Source organism: Colletotrichum gloeosporioides (genome assembly GCF_011800055.1).
Source record: "Colletotrichum gloeosporioides strain Lc1 chromosome Unknown consensus_57, whole genome shotgun sequence".
Lineage (NCBI taxonomy): Eukaryota > Fungi > Ascomycota > Sordariomycetes > Glomerellales > Glomerellaceae > Colletotrichum > Colletotrichum gloeosporioides.
The window spans coordinates 31,943-49,948 of NW_025544702.1; the positions used below are offsets into that span (position 1 = coordinate 31,943).

At 55.1% G+C, this 18,006-nt stretch overlaps 5 protein-coding genes across 5 annotated transcripts; 2 read left to right on the forward strand and 3 right to left on the reverse strand.

Annotated features, from left to right (window-relative positions):
- Positions 1-324: 324 nt before the first annotated feature.
- GCG54_00009652 (Pre-mRNA-processing factor 31) lies at positions 325-2,250 on the reverse strand (the record flags this gene model as incomplete). The annotated part of the gene is made up of 1 exon (XM_045409592.1): positions 325-2,250. The coding sequence occupies one exon, from the start codon at positions 2,248-2,250 to the stop codon at positions 325-327; it is 1,926 nt and encodes a 641-aa protein (XP_045262116.1).
- Positions 2,251-2,974: 724 nt separating this feature from the next.
- On the forward strand, positions 2,975-5,052 carry GCG54_00009653 (Pre-mRNA-splicing factor CLF1; the record flags this gene model as incomplete). The annotated part of the gene is made up of 2 exons (XM_045409593.1): positions 2,975-3,323; positions 3,383-5,052. 2 exons carry the CDS (start codon positions 2,975-2,977, stop codon positions 5,050-5,052), a joined length of 2,019 nt encoding a protein of 672 aa, XP_045262117.1.
- A 2,062-nt stretch (positions 5,053-7,114) lies between these two features.
- Positions 7,115-9,235, reverse strand: GCG54_00009654 (uncharacterized protein; the record flags this gene model as incomplete). Its single annotated transcript, XM_045409594.1, has 1 exon — positions 7,115-9,235. One exon carries the CDS (start codon positions 9,233-9,235, stop codon positions 7,115-7,117), a length of 2,121 nt encoding a protein of 706 aa, XP_045262118.1.
- Positions 9,236-12,363: 3,128 nt separating this feature from the next.
- Positions 12,364-13,420, forward strand: GCG54_00009655 (uncharacterized protein; the record flags this gene model as incomplete). Its single annotated transcript, XM_045409595.1, has 4 exons — positions 12,364-12,440; positions 12,557-12,776; positions 12,880-13,148; positions 13,210-13,420. The coding sequence occupies 4 exons, from the start codon at positions 12,364-12,366 to the stop codon at positions 13,418-13,420; spliced, it is 777 nt and encodes a 258-aa protein (XP_045262119.1).
- A 1,280-nt stretch (positions 13,421-14,700) lies between these two features.
- On the reverse strand, positions 14,701-17,589 carry GCG54_00009656 (putative HTH La-type RNA-binding protein; the record flags this gene model as incomplete). Its single annotated transcript, XM_045409596.1, has 3 exons — positions 14,701-15,172; positions 15,224-16,251; positions 16,315-17,589. The coding sequence occupies 3 exons, from the start codon at positions 17,587-17,589 to the stop codon at positions 14,701-14,703; spliced, it is 2,775 nt and encodes a 924-aa protein (XP_045262120.1).
- Between the last annotated feature and the right edge of the window lie 417 nt (positions 17,590-18,006).

Genomic DNA, 18,006 nt, shown 5'->3' on the forward strand with positions numbered 1-18,006 from the left:
ATTACCGTTACAAAGAATCTTACATCTCAACTTTGAAAATAGGTGCCGAGAGGAAACAACAAATACGTCTTTGACAGGGATCTCATGTTCTCCGAACCTCCGTGCAAGTAACGCTCCCGTTCCATTTCTCTATGTCGAACGGCCCCCTTCCGAATAGCAAACCTCCAAGAACGCCGCACGCCGACCATGCCGGCCCAGCCATACCTGCCGCGGACCCCATTGCCAACACACCCCTCCAGATGCCGGGATCAGTCTTTCGGGTAAGAGATAGACTTCATGGACATGCTTGGTGTTTTACCTTCCACGTTGCTATGGCTTGACTTCTCAGCCGCTCCGCGGAGGTGGAGGTCCCATTTTACCTGCACCAGTGTCAACCTTTTTGCTGGGAGGCAGGTCGGGCTTCTTGAAGCCTCCATTGGATGAGCCAGCAACTTGCGTGAAGGTTCCTCCCTTGAACCATCGGTCCTCCTCGGCCTTCCGCTTTCGACTGAGTTCAGCCTGGACTTTGGGATCGACGAGCTCTAGACCCTGCACAGGAGTGAAGGCCAGTGACGACGCTGTGCCCGTAGGCGCACCCAGCGTTGTGCCGACACCTGACGTCCTGAGACCCTTCCCACGAAGGTCGATGTTGGAGTTTGCTTGCCCGAACCCTCGAAGGGACGATGCTGCCCCGTTCAGCGAAGTTGCGCCGCCCCAACCCTTGTTCTTCGCACTGAGCTTTGCTCTCGTCCGCTGGTCGATTTGCAGGTTGCGAATTCTGCCGTCATTGGCCTGGCCGATCATACCGAGTCCTGCAGTGCCCTCTCCCGTGCCATAACCGACTTCTCTCTCCTCTTTACCAAATGCCATCCTGTTCTGCGCCTTGCGTAGCTCCGTCATGGCCGTAGCCTCCTTGGCCTTCCTAGCTCTTCTTCCTCCACGCTTGCGCGATGGTTTATCGTCAGGGACCGGAAGCGCTCGGGGGCCCTTGTTGGGAGGTGGTTCCGTGAGCTTCTCTAGTCGCTCGAGACAATGGCCCTTGAGCTCTTCGCCTGTCGAGCCGTCGGGACTAGAGTGAACTCGGTCTACACGAGCAGCGAGTAGAAGCTTCGCTGCGACAATACGCATGGCCTGTTTCTTGAGGTCGTTGGGAATGCCTTGAATAATAGGAGAGTGATAGAGAAATCCCTGTTGACGAATGCCAATGTTGGTAGCCAGACCGGCTGCGCCGGCTCCTTTCTTCGACCCCCAGGCAGCAATATTGCATGCGGGCGTCTTGGACAGACCCGTTAGCCCTCCAGCAGCATTCAATAGCTGCGCAGCAGTCAAAGACCCGATCATCGCAGTCAAATTCGGCGCGAAAAGATTCATGCGCGACTGAACGTATTCTGTAAGAGTCTTCTTCGCCCTGTCCAAGGACAACACCATCTCGCATGCTCTCTGCACTCGCGTGAGATCATCAAGAGACATCTCACGACCTTTGGTCGTCGTGGCCTCCACCGTCACGATCATCAGGGATGGACCATCGAGTACCGAACGAAGTGATGCCTCAAGAGGATTGTCTGTAGAATGCTGCAAAGTCTTGATGTTCTCCGAATCGAGGGGACCATTTCCTAAGATGGCCACGACCTTGGCGTACTCTAGCGGGTTGGTGATGAGCGTTTCGAGTTCGGGGAACCGAATCGAGTAGTGATCTCTAATGAATTTGTGGACAAGAACGATTTCGCTATCGATAAGCGTCGACAAACTATTCGATTGTGTCAGGAGATGGTATTCGGGGTGATCTTCGATATTGCCAATCAGCTGAGTCGGAGTAGGTTGCGACTGGTAGTGTGCGATTCTCTGCAGCATTCGAGGTACGAAGTCAGGGCTAGTTCTCCGAAAACGAGATGTAAACACTGCTTCAATAGAGCCAGACGTGTTCTGTGGGTGTGTACTAACCTCTAGAACGGGTTCCAGGGTCTGCATGAGACTGGCAATACTGCGAACATCGCTCACGCCGCCTAGTTGCATCTTCTCAACCTTGGACTTGGCATCCTCAGCGTCCTCGACAGTGTCGACGGTGCCTTTACTGACGCCAGCCATCGCATCGTCATCTGCAGCAGCTTCGCTATCATCTGCGTCTAAGTCCATGTCGTTTGACGAGCTGTGATTGACCGTCTGGGGCGCAAGGTCGAGACCCAGTGCGTCATTGCCATCTTGCTGAGTCTCGTCGGCCTCCGAGCCAGAGTCAGCGAAGTCGTTGAAAAGCTCCTCTGCAAGGGTAGCCATTGCAAAAAATGACGTCGCGTTCTCCGCACGTCTTCGTTCGTAAGTTAGCACGCTACTGAGGGTCTGGCGCAGTTGAAATGATGAATTTGTTGTGACGAAAAGTTATCTCCTGTGAGCCTTGCAAGGCTACGTTGGAGGCGAACCCGTGCCTGTGCTACCTTGGGCGATCGGATCCACTTTAGTTTAGGTAGGTGCAGGAGTTTGACACGCAGGGAAGGTGCTCACAACCAGCAACAACCTCACCCCTAACTCAGGTGCCCAGGTGGTGCCTTAAAAGACTCGGGAGATGCAATTATCTTTTCCAACATTGCAGCAGTAGATATCTGGTCGATGAATATGTTAGCAGTAGTTCCGCTGAGACGACATAACATAGTCGACGGCCTCTTCTAAATTTGAGATCTCCACTTCAATCAGTTGTGTCAGGTATTAGGTACCTACTCGCAGACGCGGTCTTCAGAACCCACCAGCCACTTCGTTATCGGGGTGGCTGATTATCCGATAAGAGTGGGTGTGCTTTTTCATTGCAATCTTGGCCAATCTACAACAACGACGTGTGGATCAACAAGCTCAACGACAGCCAGTTCTCGGGATTTTCAGGAGCACACACTTCTCACATTAATCAGAATTCACGGCTACGCGTACCAACCAAATCATTGATTCGACAACTTCGCCTCTAATCACCAGAATACTCGCAAGCGAAGCCTCCTGGGCACCCGCCGCAATCATGGAGGCATCTAGAGGACCTCCGAAGGTCAAGAACAAGGCTCCCGCGCCGGTGCAAATATCCGCGGAGCAACTCCTGCGCGAGGCGGTTGACCGTCAGGAAGTCGCGTTGCAAGCTCCTACCCAACGTTTTGCCGACTTGGAGGAGCTCCACGAATTCCAGGGACGAAAGCGGAGGGAGTTTGAGGATTATGTCAGGCGCAACCGAGTCAACCTCAATAACTGGATGCGATATGCGCAGTGGGAGCTGGAACAGAAGGAGTTTCGTCGTGCGCGGTCCATTTTCGAAAGAGCACTCGATGTGCATCCTAATTCCGTTCCATTGTGGATAAGATACTGCGAATCAGAAAGTACGTACGAGCCCGCCAGACCTTGCTCACATGGAACACTATCGCTAACAGTTTGGCAGTGAAAAATGGCGATATTTCCCATGCTCGGAATCTGTTCGACAGAGCCGTCGCTCGGCTCCCACGCGTTGACAAGCTGTGGTACAAATACGTTTACATGGAGGAGATGCTGGGCGAGATCCCAAAGACTCGTAGCGTATTCGACCGTTGGATGCAGTGGCAACCCGACGAAGCCGCTTGGAGCGCGTATATCAAGCTGGAAAAGCGATATGGAGAATACGACCGAGCCCGCGACATATTCGAGAAGTTCACACAGGTTCATCCGGAACCTAGAAACTGGATCAAGTGGGCACGGTTCGAGGAAGAGTTCGGGACCAGCGACATGGTGCGAGAAGTATACGGGATAGCCGTCGAGGCTTTGGGAGATGAGTTTGTCGACGAGAAATTATTCGTCAGCTATGCTCGCTTCGAAGCGAAGATGAAAGAGTATGAAAGGGCCAGGGCGATTTACAAGTACGCCATGGACCGACTCCCCCGCTCAAAGTCCATGGCCCTGCACAAAGCGTACACCACGTTTGAGAAGCAGTTCGGGGACAGAGATGGCGTTGAAGACGTCGTGCTCTCGAAACGTCGCGTCTTTTATGAGAACCAAGTCAAGGAAAACCCAAAGAACTACGATACTTGGTTTGACTACACCAGGCTTGAGGAGACAGCGGGCGATGCGGACAGGGTGCGAGATGTGTATGAGAGAGCCGTCGCCCAGGTGCCGCCTGCGCAGGAGAAGCGATTTTGGAGGCGTTATATCTACCTCTGGATCAACTACGCCATCTTTGAGGAGCTACAGGCGAAGGATGTTGAGCGAGCTCGGCAGATTTACAAAGTGTGCTTGGAGCTCATACCTCATAAGAAGTTCACCTTTGCTAAAATCTGGCTCCTCAAAGCCCAGTTCGAAATCCGACAGGGCGAGCTCACAAGCGCTCGAAAAACGCTTGGCCAAGCAATCGGCATGTGTCCAAAAGACAAGCTGTTCAGGGGGTACATTGAGCTGGAACTCAAGCTCTTTGAATTTTTGCGGTGCCGGACGCTGTATGAAAAGCACATTGAGTGGAACCCGGCCAATTGCCAGACCTGGATTAAGTTTGCCGAGCTCGAGCGAGGCCTCGATGACTTAGACCGAACGAGGGCTATTTTTGAGCTGGCCGTCAACCAGATGGTCCTAGACATGCCCGAGCTCCTGTGGAAGGCGTACATTGACTTTGAGGAAGAGGAAGGCGAGTACGATCGTACGAGAGAGCTCTATGAGCGTCTCCTCGAGAAGACGGATCATGTCAAGGTCTGGATCAGTTATGCCCACTTCGAGCTGAACATTCCGGAAGATGAGGAAGCGGAGGAGGAGGAAGCGCCGATTAGCGATATAGCGAAGACGAGAGCGCGCAAGGTGTTTGAGCGTGCGCACAAGAGCATGCGAGAGAAGGACCTCAAGGAGGAGAGCGTGACACTTCTCAATGCCTGGTTGTCGTTTGAGCGAATGCACGGCGCCGAGGACAATGTGGAAAAAGTGCAAAAGCTGATGCCGCGCAAGACGAAGCGCAGAAGACGTCTGGAGGATGACAGTTTCGAGGAGTACATCGACTATGTCTTCCCGGCAGACGACAAACAATCACAAAACTTGTCAAACTTGCTGGCCATGGCGCAGGCCTGGAAGCAACAAGGGGCAGACGCCACGACGTAAAAGCTGGCCAGGGGGGGATTTCGACCATGTATCATACTTATGCCAACGATATCATTCGAAGTCAAGATAAACTTCAAATCGTTGGCTCTACCAAAGACGGGTTCGGACAAAGTATGTCTCGTCTGATGTATTTGCCTAATCAATTCAAAGTTCAGACCACGGGAATACCCATCTGCCAGCCTTATTTTATGAAGCCCGTGTAAGAAGCTAGGAAGAAGAAGCGGCGTGCTCGAGGTCGGACTGCTGCAAGTGAACCATCTATCTAGAGCCGCTATCACTCATTGGCTACGAAACCCGTTGGATTCATCGAGATGCTGCAGATGCATTACCCAGTCATATGACAATGTGCGGCCAATCAAAACCTCAGTGATGGAATGGGGCATGTATGAACGATCACAACGGCAGGCACTCAAACAGATGGGGCCACAATCCGTGGAGCTTCACCATGCATGATGTCATTGCCAGTAATAGCTCCTCCGCTGCACGCTGTGCAACACCATGATGCCGCCGCACTAAACACTTCAAACTTGGCTGCAGCGAGCCCTCCGAGTGCCAGATACCCCTAGATTTCGTACCGTAATCTATGTCAGATCTGCTGGTATTCGAATTGGCGACGAAGACTTTCAAAGAACATCCCTGGGCTGTCTTGGACTTCTTTCTGCTGATGTGTCACAGAGGAAGACCAGCACCAACGGCGCACGTATCAACGTAGCGTGCCACGAATTCGGTTTAGCCATTTTCATCTCGAGTCCGCCCGCCCCTCATTGGTGAGAGCTCCCGACCGACATGCCGGGCAGAGGAAGCGGAAAGCACACACCATGATATCTGGGCACGCTGCAGGAGCAGGCCATGCCTCACGCCGATCAGGCAATTCATCGCGGGGCAGTTGGCGCGCCAAATTCGCCTCCAGGAGACGCAGGATGGGATGTCTCGAAGTCGACCGTTTATCAAACGGCCACCAAATCTCTTGCTTTCACACGGTACTTAGTAGTAGACGAAACTGACAAATGATTCGGCGGATGCAAGTCATGTCTCATAAACTACATAACCATCCCTGTATACAGCATAAAGCAAAGAAGCCAGCCCTATCAGGAAAGACACAGAGAGAGAGAGAGAGAGAGAGAGAGAGAGAGAGAGAGAGAGAGACAGCCGAAAGTAAAACAAAAAGAGAGAAATAAAGAAACAGATAGAGAGAACATGGGAATGGCCGCAAACTCCACCCCTACCGCCCCGTCCCATGAATGCGCGTGTTGGCTTGAGTAACTGTAAGCTAAAAGCCGTCTTTTCCGTCATATCATCATCCGGCATTTCCCCAATCTTTCGAACGTCGTCATCCTTCACCGCCGCTCTGCGCTAGTGAAAATGTCCGGTTTGTCTCAGGAACAGGGGTCCGCAGCGTTCTAGGCTCTGTTCGCTCCGCAAGTCAGTGTGAAACCTCGCCACCGTCCTCTTAACCAGCACAGCTGGCCCCAATCGGACCCTGGCGATCGGTCTCGATCGTGGTTTCGAAGGGGCCTATCATGTCTTCGTTTTGTCTGAACCCTGTCGGAAGATTCTCCCGACTGGTACGACAGCCACCCGTGGGGACTGACGAGAGAAGCGCGGCCAGCGCAACGCCTGGCAGTTGTTGGCCGATTAATGACGGCGACGGTCTGTCACGGTGAAATGATAATCAGTTATAGTTCGTAGTACAACAGAAATTCCATGTGTAGATTCTGCAACAAAGGGGAGAAGGGGAATCCATCTATCTGAGTGAACGCAATGCAAGGCAGCTGATGTGAAGATTTTCGTGGAAAGCCAGTTCTACATCTGTTGCTCCCATCCAGAAATTCTCCTGTCTTCCTTGACGCGCAACTGGTGTGTCATCATGTCTTGTGCTCATGTCGTTAAGTCGTCATATAATTTTGATACCATTTTGAGAGCCGTTAGAATGTTGTGTGTCGTTGGCAAGTGGTGTGCGAAGGCGTGGAAGCTGCTCATGGGATGGCGAAGCGGATGCCCGATCGGTTGATCAACATTGCAACCCTGTGCCCGTACTGGGTGGTTTTCTCATGGATTTGCCTCACCTCCTGTCGTAACCAACAGGAGGCGCTGGCAAAGGACCCGCAGAATAAGGGTTCCCGTCCATGTAGACAGATCCGTAGTCATAACGATCTGTCCGCGGAGAAGACGAAGTATACCAGTCGTCGGCCCTGCCACGTCTTCCGCCATCACTGCCGTTGAGCCGTCTCTGCCTCTCAATTCGTTTTTGGTGTCGAACGGCTTTCTCATGTTGAAATTGCTTGCACTCGTGCGTCATCTCCTTGGCTTCCTTGAGCTCAGACCAGGCACCCTTGATACCAAGAGCTGCGATTCCGACAGAGGCGGCATCTTGCAGCATTGCCTTCGTCTTGAGCTTCTTGGCTTCTTCTGGACTCAGCCGGCCCTCCCTCACAGCCTTCTGCCGTGCATTGCGTTTTTCCATACTCTGATAGACCCCATGTGCTGCGTGTATGGTGGCAACGGCCGCAAGGCCTGTTGTAATCACTTGCTTACCTCTCATCTTTCTTGCCCGCTTCTCATCATCATCAGAATCCCCGAGATCGGAGTCTGAGCTTGCGTCCGATCGTGCTCCCCTGCGACGGGAGCGGTCCCGACGCCGACCGCTCGTGTAAGACGATCTATCGTCATCGTATCCATCGCGCGTGGTTCGGGCGTAACCCCTGTCGTAACCGTCATCATACTCATCGGAATACTTGCGGCTCAGGCCGCGGCGGGAGCTTCGATCGTCGTAGTAACTGTCGTCCCGAGCATGTTTGTCTCTCTCTCTGTCGTCGGGATCGCTGCCAAGGCCGATCTTGGCGAGCTTCTTCCGAGCTGAGTCCACAACACTGCGGCTTCTGCTTCTGTGACGTCTGCCGTCGCGGCTGGACGCTCGGCTGTCGTAAGAATCGGCGCTGCGGCCGCGGCTACGGGAGCGAACGTTCTCAATGGCCTTCTTTGCGCCGAAAGCACCTAGTCCGGCCGTGGCCAGAGCTGCCAGCCCTGGTCCGCCGCCCCCGCCATCGGAACGGGCGCGAGATCGAGACCTGCTTCGGCCGGTCCTGCGATCTTCTTCGATATTACGCTTGGATCCGTTGATAACGCGGTTGCCTACGAGACCGCCAATGACAGACTCGGCCAAGCCCAGCTTGCTCTGCTTCTCTCCGCTCTGCGCGGCATCAATGGTAGCCGCACCAGCAGCGGCAGTGAGGATACGCTTGGTCTTCTCGCCCTTCCAGCCACCGGGCTCCTTGGCGACACGGAAAGCCTCGGTGGCTCCAGCAATCAGAGATGCCATGGCGGCCTTTTGCATCTTGTTCGCAGCCTCTCCACCGGGACCGCGCGACTTGGATCGAGAACCTCTAGAGTCTGGGCTGCCACGGCGGCTTCTCGTGTCGCTGCGGCGGTCATCGTGGTGACCACCACCACCAGCAGCGCCCGTGAGAGCCTTGACAGCGACTCCCAGACCAGAAGCTGCTAGGGCGTTCTCGAGGAAGGACTTTGATCCTTTCTTCTCCTTCTCACCGCCTTCATCGTCGGAGTAGTACTCGGTGACTTTACCATCGCGGCCACGATGCAAGACGTACGTGGCGTTTCGCTCCTCCTTTTCCTTGTGCTTGTTATAGAACTCAGCACCCTGGTAGCCAGCAAGTGCGCCGGCAGCACCAAGAGCAGCGGATGTCAGGTAGTTGCGCTCAACGTCGCCGCCATGGTCTTTGGCCTCCTTTCGATCGTAGAGCTCCTTGCCACCGAAAGCCAAAGCAGCACCGGCCACAGCGGCTAGAATCTTTTCTTGCTGATTGAGAACACGCTCGCGTGATCTCTTTTCCTCCTCGTAATAAAGGCTGCCAGCCTTCCTGCTGCGGCGGTCATAATCGCGGTCGTAGTAGCCACGGTCCCGATCGTCGTGACCCCGGTAATCGTCGTAATACCCAGGCTCGGCTGAACGGGTTCTCCTTGCGTCTCTGTATCCGGGAGGAGGGAAGTCCCGGCGAACCTCCTCAACCGAGAGATCACTATTTTCCCGGGCTCTGGGAACCAGTTCGCGAGACTCGTAAACCCTCAGGTAGGGGTCGTCGGCGTAGCGGGGGTCGACTCTCTCCTCACGTCGCTCCTCGCGGACATAGCGGCGAGTGCGGTGAGGTTCGTAATCATAACTCATGCCGTCAGATAGGGTAGGGTGAAGGAGCCAAGAAGGCCCGTCAAAAAGGTTGGTTGTGTTGGCGCGGGGTATAAGATGGGGATGGGTCTGGTGGGAGTTGTACGAAGTTGAGTTGCAGGATCGATCACAAAACAGGTGGACGTCAGTGCTGATGGAAGATATGTCGGTATGTTGGTCTTGTGTGTCAGGCTGCCGCTTTGACAGTCCTTTTGTGGTTATGAAGTGTCGAGGACAGGAAAATGAACAGGCGAGTCACGCAGGGGAGAGGTTAGGTAGGGAGGAGGGGAGCCTAAGAAATGATGACCGCAGACCGGGGGGAACCAGGGCTGGAAGTGGTGGAAGTGGGTGGGGAGGCAAGGGTCCCGCAGGACGGGAAGGAAAGGCAAATCAGGCGTGGAATGCTGAACAGTTCAGGCAGAGCAGCCAGCCAGAAAACACGCAGACCGGGCAGGGCAGGGCATGACAGGGCAGGACGGGCAGGGTTGGGACACTGTGGGTGACCGCCTATGAACATGGATGCAAGTGCTTGACGACTCAGCATTGCAACTTGCAACTGGACGGAGTGTGCAGGATCCAGATCAGTGCAGCACAGCTAGCTGGAGCATCATTGGATACCGGCTCGTTGCTGAGGGAGGGAATACGGCCGCCCATCTAAACGAAGCAGCTAGGCAGTCTATTTGCAGAGTCATTTGGGATTTCAACACTTGTTGGGCCCAGCCAGGCAAAGTGGATGGCCCCGAGACCGAAAATAGTGTCCTTTTCTATGGCATTTTGTTTTATTTTTTCTGGCTATTTTCCTTCATGCTGGTACTGGCCGTATGCCCTGATTGATTGACTGCTTGGGTACCAAGCGGGACGCTAGGTAGGCTGCCGCCTATTGCGGTAGTGTGCAACGATGCTGGCTTAGTGCCTATCTAAGTGGCCGCGAAGACGGGTGTTCCATGCGACAGGCCGAAGAACGTCGGTGGAAGGCGAGGGCGATGCGTGGTTTACCGAGTCTTGGTCACGAGCAAGTGGAGGTGATGGACGGTCCAAGAAAACAGACAGACTCTGGAGTCCAACCTGCAGCAAACGTCTCTGCGCGCACATGGGTAAGGTTGCTTAAGGTATGCCGCTGGCCTTGCCTTAGGTTGTGGGAGAGCCCCCTCCCCAGTATTCCTGGCGGTGCAGCTGGGACACGCAGCGCCCTCACGACCTGAGGTGCGCAGAACGGTGGCTTGTGACCACCTCAGTGAGTCCCGTCCCCATCAGGAGGAAACCCCGGAAGGGAGGGAGCGTGGGACGAGGCAGCGGTGGAAGATGATATCATAATGGGAGGCTCGCCAGCCACTCAGGTGTCGCCGCCGTCCCGCGAATGAGCCTGACAAATGGGCCGAGCGCTGGCAGAGAGGCTAGCAAGTTAGGTACATGAGGCCTCAACAGAAGGCCATCAGCCAATCCAATCTGACGGGACGCTGGACAACATCGGTGACACTGTCTTTGACAGCCCCCCCCCCCTCGGTGGGCTTGACATGGGCAATTCGGCATGCCCGTTGCTCGCACTCACTTGTCTATTGACATGCCGGCTGGGACATTTGTTTCCCTTTGACACAACATGTCTGCTGGTGATTGCGCGGTAATGAATGACCTGTAAATACTCTGTACAGCCCCAAACAGATTGCAAGCAGCATCACTTGATGGCCGAGCAGGAATGGAAGCACAGTAAGGTACTCCCATTTGCCTCAAGGTACGTATCATGTGCGAAGAACTGGACACCGAGGAGGGGTGGCGGGGAAGCCTGCCGTCCATTCAGTGACGTAATGTCCTCCGTTCGTTCACGGTCCTTTTCGAGGCTCGTTGGAACCGCGCCGTGGCGCACACCTCCCTCGTGGCGGTTGGTATGGCCATCTGACTGACCGACAACCTCAGTATGGCTCACATTGCACATTGCAATCACTACTAGTATGAGTGGTGTGGCTGAGCCTAGATGCATTGCTGATGGGACGGGTGCATGGAGGCCGGAGGGAGGAAACGGTCGCGGGCGAGAAGTCGCGGAGTCGGTTGTCGAGGTGTTGAGGTGTCGAGGTACCTCTCAAGAAAACAAGGTCCTTCCTTTGTCTGATTGATCCCGTCGCTACAAACGGCGCCAGCCAATGAGTGTGGTGCACCTGTGATGCGACCCATGGTGGGACCGCCTGGCTTAGGTTGGTCGGCCACCAAGCAGGTATCTTACGCAGCAAGGCAAGAGAAGAGGCATTGGACTTCGCCCGTCAACCGCATCCCTCCGCCGCCCTTGTTCATGTCTCCCAGCCTCCCAAACCCCGTCAACCCATTTCACGATCTTGGCCGGCAAACACGCAACCTGGCGCCAATCACCCCCCCTGCCCTCTCCCGCTCTCAAGCGATCCAACACTACAATGCCATCACCCGTGTTTCCGTTGGATGCAATCATGGCCGCTGTGCGATGCAGCCGATGGCGACATGATTCGACCGGACACAATGGCACACGCAAGCAAAAGGCGAAATCGATACATCAACGTCACTCCAGCAAGCTGATCTGTTGCCTTGCTTTTTATTCTCCGATCTCATTGTGCTCCCGCAGCTTCTGCCCGCATGCTGCTCTGGCGATACCGCTGCTGGTGATAGGCCATGTTGGAGCTGATGCTCATGATGATGCTGGTGCTGCTCAATGGGCCCCGGGCTGAGCTGGCTGGCTAGCTGCAAGGCCTGCAACTGCAAGGGCAGCATCTCGACCCAACCTCCGCTTTCCAAGGCAGACCGGGGCCCTCACCAAGATTTTCCCACCTTGTCCCCTCACAGAAACCGACGCGAACTCGCTTCCACAAACCGCTGTCGCCATGCCAATGCGTCCCAATTCGTTCTGGCCTGGTCGTACCCGGCCCAGCTTCACCGCGTACGGCGTCATTTCTGTGCTTGACCGCATCACCAAGTTTTCTGCTATTTGGTATTTAAACAACGGGCCTGGCCGGCTGATCCTGTGATCTCTTTCTCTTTGATTCTCCCTTCATTCAGTCGTATATGCTACAGCCAGTGATACCCTTTTTCCACCGCTCGTGTCGTGTCGTCTTTTCCACCATCAAAGAAAACCCCGTGATACCCCGAAAAAGAACAACCCTACTATCAGGAAAATGAAGGCCGCCATTCTGTCCCTGGGCCTTGCTGCCAACCTCGTTGCCGCCGCCGGCCTCCGTCCTCGGGACCCCGAGTAAGTCACCGTGCCCCCTTCCCTTCCCGTCCCGTCCCGTCCCCACTTCGCTCGGGATCCTCCCCAAACGGAAGCCCGCACGTATGTACCTACGGCATCTAACACGGCGTGTCTAGGTCCGACCTTGTCGCCTTCAATTCCGCAGCCGACGCCCTCATCTCCCAGTACATCCCCCAACCCGAGTGGGAGGCTCTGACTTCGGCCGTCGGCTCAGCTGCGAGCGCTGCCGGCGTCACCGCCGACGTCAAGGATGTCATCTACTCGGCTCTCAAAGCCACCGAGGCACCCTCCTGGTTCGCCAGCGTTGTCCCAACGGCTTACAGCAGCCAGTACCAGGTATGTCGAGTAGTGCTGCTCCTCAAACGGCGCAACTCTTCCCCTTTCAAGCATCCAACCCTCCCTAGATCATGTGAACACTGACTGACTGACTCCTTAAAAGGCTCTCGAGACCGCCATCGACTCGCTGAGGCCAACGGTCACTGTCACAGTTCCTCGCCCGACTGTGATCGCAATTACCACGACCGACGAGAATGGAAGCACCATCGTCGCGACCACCACCGTCACCCCCAGCCAAACCACCATCACCACCGACGTCGTGCCTACTCCCAGCGTCAGTGTCGTCACCGGCACCGACTCTGCGGGCAACTCCTATACTTCCACCATCATCGGCTCCAACGGCACCGCCACTGGGTCCGCCGCTACTACCGCGTAAGTCCTTGTCTTTCCACGCCTGTCACAGTCATTGCCTCCCACTAACACTACCTCAAAGGACCGAGACCGTCACAGAGACGACTGCCACTGGCTCCGCTTCCGCATCTGAGACCGAGTCGGCCAGCGGCACCGGCACCGAGACTGCGGCGTCCGGCACTGCCTCCGGAACTGCCTCCGGCACTGATGCGCCATCCAATGCTGCCCCGACCGCCATGGCCAACGGTCTCGCCGGTGTGGTTGCCGTCGTCGGTCTTGTTATGGCTCTCTAAGCCAATAACGCTAAACCGCCGAGCATGAGAACGTATGAACAGTGAATGGGAGACGGCATGTAGGAAACAAAACGGCTTAGAGTTTCGGTACATAATTCTTCGTCTCACTTGATTTCTTTGGCATCTTCGAAAGATGAGGGCCGATGGCAGTCTAGGCAGTCTTGTATGACAATCAGTAATGAGTAATATGATCTGACGACGGAAATAAAACGCTCTTGATGCAAACCACCTGAACCTTCCCAGTAATCTTTTCCACTGCGCTTTCATCATCTGCCTCGACTTGGGGGGCTCTGTGTGGCCTAGTCGGCAATCACGGAAATGAATGTGCAGTGGTCTGTCCTAGAACACGACCAAGAGTAGATGGCGGTCCCAGACATTAGTCGATGAGAAATTTTGAACATACGCCGATGGTACTACCTATATCGAGGAGCTTTGAGCAACTAATCAACTTACGTTAACGCCAAACACTCCGTGTTTATTCTGTTTTTTCTTTTTCTTTCCCCGTTCCTCGCTATTCGTACACAAGGCCACCTCTCTACAGTTTATGGAGTTGCTACCTTCGTTTCCGTGCGATGCTGATGAGCGAGAAGAGAGAGATGCGATGGAGAGAGAGGGAGAGAGAGAAATCTAGAACCTGAACCACTACCTCCAATCCCTGTTTGACCGCTCGAATGCAATTCATGTCTCCTGATTTCCCAAAATCATGCAGAAACTATGTGCAATAAAAAGAAACTTTTTTCTTCGTCTACCAGCAATAGGCAAGGGGAGACAAGTGTCCTCCTTGAGGCAAAAGAAACCGAGAAATGCAAGCAGGCCGCTGACGTCCTTTGTGTCGAGCCCATGCCCAGTACGCCGGAGAAGAGAGTCTCATCATAGTGTGTTTCCGTCAGGAATGTATGGCCAGGATGGCCATATCCTAACGTAAGGGATTGCTTCTTGCCCACCTGAATTATTCCGCCCTCTCATTATTTCTGAACCAAGCCCCCGCGAGCTTGTCGCCAAGCATCCTGCAGGAGGAGCCTTTCCGCAAATTTCCCATTCGCAAGAACACAATCAACTTTTCCAACCGTGTGTCACAAGAGACACCAAGATCGGGCAGGCTCAAACCTACTACCAAGAAACGTGATGAACTCAACGACACTCGGGGATGGAGAGTATACCACTATCTCGTGGCGGATGATCTCAAATCCGTCGTGTGTAGCAGGTATTGAGAGAGAAAATTCCCCAACCAATGCGTAATTCATCAATCTCTGCCTCGTGTCTCTGACCCAACTCGCCTCTCAAGACATGCCAATCCTGGCAACGAGCTTTCTTGCTTCTTCATAACGAGATTCGACATCGTCCAGGGGCCAGTTGCTTTTCTCATTTCCAAGGAGAATTGTTTCGTAGTAAGCAATCAAATTTTCGAGGCCAGTTGTGCTGACCGTGTCTCCCGTTGCGTCCGCCATTGCACATGCCCGAAACTCCTCAAACATCTCCAAATCAAAATGCCGAGCCAAGAAATGAGACCAGAACCGGTAAAGGGATATCATATCGCTACCACCGGGAACGCCGCAAGCGGTGTCGGAGGTATTGCTAGGGATATCTTCAGCAAGAACGCCTGGACCGACGCCGGGCAAGGCGTCCCGCCTCTTGCACAGTGTGCGTGTGCGAAACTCAGGATACGGGATGTCGTTGATAGATTCCATTGAGCGCATCACCAAATGCGCGCGCTGTGATGGGCTCGGAAGACTGCTGCTGCTGCTTGTGCTGCTGCCGTCCCTCACATCACTACCACGAGCCTCATCGAAATCTTCTTCCAACTAGGACTGAAGGACTTCGGCAGGCTGGGCGTGGTTTCCGTTGGTCAATGTGGCGCTGTCTTGAGACTCGGCGGTGCCATTCACACTGGGCTGACCCTTTGTCTCTGCATCGGCAGAGGCCGAGCCCTCAGCGGAGCCGCTGGGTTGAAATTCAGGAACATGAGCTGAGAGCTGACCATTGGGCTGGCCGGCCGCTGCAGCATCAGTGGGATAGGGCATGTATCCGTTTTCAATACTGTTCGTGTATCCGGTGGGGGAGGTGACGGGGTAGTCACCCATCATGCCTGGGGTATATTGGACAGAGTGAAACGAGCGGGAGTAAAAGTATTGAGGTCCCGCGTTGCGCGCAGCTTCCACACGCTGGTCCAGGGCTGGGTAGACGAATTTCTGCCAGTGTGTGCGAGAACGAATGCGCTCAACGTGGTCGTCTCCGATACCGTAGTCCAGTTGTGCGCACTCACAGGCAATCATGCGGAGCGCGTCCGGATGCGCCCCCATCTCGCGTACTCTCCCGAAGCCAAGCACGAGATCAAACGGGACAAAACCCTGGCCGTCCATGTGCTTGCGCAGGAAATCATCCTTGAGAAGGTTCTCCAGGGAGAAATAATACTCAAGTTGAGGGATGGCAATGTGTCTGAGGTGTTCATACCATCCAAAAGCCGACTGCGGGGCAGGCATCGTTTGATAGTCCCAGGAAGGCTGAGCCATGTTGGCCTGAACTTGGCGAGCGCGGTTGGCGTTGGAGCCGCCAACTCCACGGAAAGGTCCTGAGCCGTTAGATTGGCCGCGGCCGCCACGACCTCCTCGAGACTGAGAACCGCCGTAGGACGGAGCAAAGTTGTTACCCTGGTGGAGAGGGGGGCTGGCATACTGGCGGGGAGGCCCCTGAGAGCTGAAAGAGTTGCCGTTGCTCATGTATGAGGACTGTTGAGCGTGCATGGGAACGTTGCCAGGATGCCCGCCACGGCCACGGAAGTTACCGCGGCCTCTGTCGCCGCGACCCTCGCCTCGGACAGGTCCTGCCTGTTCCTGGTCCGTAATTAGTACATGCCAAAAGTTTCATCAGTCGAACACCATGGAATCTGGACTTACGTTTGTTGCATTCGACTGTGAGTCCTTAGTACGCTCGCCGGAAGCAGGCGTGGAAGCCTTGCGCTGCTCCTTGGTAATGTCCATGGAAGCTCGCTTCGCGGCAGCAGGAGGCTGTGAGTTGGTTCTGGCCGGGGCGTTACCATCCCTGGCACGCTCTCGGGCTTCACCTCCGGTTTTGGAGGGGGCTGTCGCGGACTTGTCGGCGGCGGCACCAGCAGAACCGTGGCCTCCTCTAGAGGTGGTATCGCGGCCACCACGAGCACCACCTCTTCCTCCGCGAGCACCTCTTGTCGAGGGAATAGGAGTGGAAAACTGCACACTAGGCACGAAATCGATGCGCTCCCACTTGTCCTTGGACCGTCCCTTGGAACCGGACTCATCTTCAGCTTCTGGGCGCTCCGCTTTCTCGGCGGGCTTGCGCTTCTCTTCCTTGACGGCCTCCTTGACCGCCGTCTCCGGTGTGGGCCACGAGGTAACATCGTTGACAGGCGGAGGAAGTTCGGTGACTCGGTTGTCCCTCTCAATCAGCCTGGAGCCACGAGCGCCGGTTCTCCTAGTAGTCGCGTCGTCAACCTTGCGCTGAGACTTGGCACCGTTGACGGCCCCGTTTGTAGCGTCAGAGCTCTCAGTGATCTTGCTCTTCTTCTTGGACTCCTGGCTGTTGGGCCAAGTGTCGGCAGTAGGCGCAGCACCAGAGTCTGATCGAGAGGGAGCGGGTTGGACGGGCAGGGTGATGGTGGTCTTCGCAGCTTGAGTCTCTTTCCTTTGTGTCCAGATGTTGACCGAAGGAAGCGGCGCCTCAACCAACTCGATCTTGGGCAGTTCCTTCTCTTGCTCTGCAGCCTTGTCCTTCTTGGACTCTTCGCTCGACTCTTTACCAGCCTTGCCCTTTCTTGGCTTCCTAGAGCCCTTCTTCGGCTCGGCTTCGTCGGTCACGCGAGTGGATGCACTTGCTGACCTGACGCTCTTGTCACTTCGACGGGTCGAGCTCTCGGTGGCGGCATCCTCATCGTCACGTCGCGAGTCGGCGACAGAGGCCGCGGTAGATGTGGTATTGTTAACCTCGGCTGGTGCGGAGGTAGAGTCCTGCTTAGCGGCCAGCTGGGCCTTGAGGGTCGTATTTCTCGACGTCTCTTCTTCAGCGTTGGCGGTCTTGACGGCGTTGGGCTCAGCGTTGGGTTGTTCGCCGTTTGCTGAGTCCTTGACGTTCTCGGTGCTCTGGGTGGCCGAAGGCTGACCCTTGGCGGCTTGAGCGTAAGAAAATTGAGCAGCCATTGTGTCTCGTGTTAAGGCTGGTTCAGAAATGGGCATGCCTTGGAAGACTGTTGGGGGTATATCGGACCAGGACAGATAATCTGTAGATCGGATCCTGCCAGGCCCCAGAAATATAGCCTCGGAATGGCTTCTGCGTTGGTGAACCGAGGTCTACCAGCAACTCCTCGAGCGGAGACAGACCAGAGAAGGCGAACCAACCTCCCCGTGTAGTCTGAAGAAAGGGCGTCGAACGACAGACCGTGTCGTTAGCGTAGATATTGGTGTCGATTGACGTCGTGAACAGGTCGCGATTTACTGTTGGCGAGAGAATATGTTAGGACAAGATGGATTTTCTGATCCAGGCAAGGCGAAAGATGCTGCCGACAGGAGAGAGTGGGTGCGGGGAGAGCAGGAAACGAGCCTCCGACAGAGCCAGGC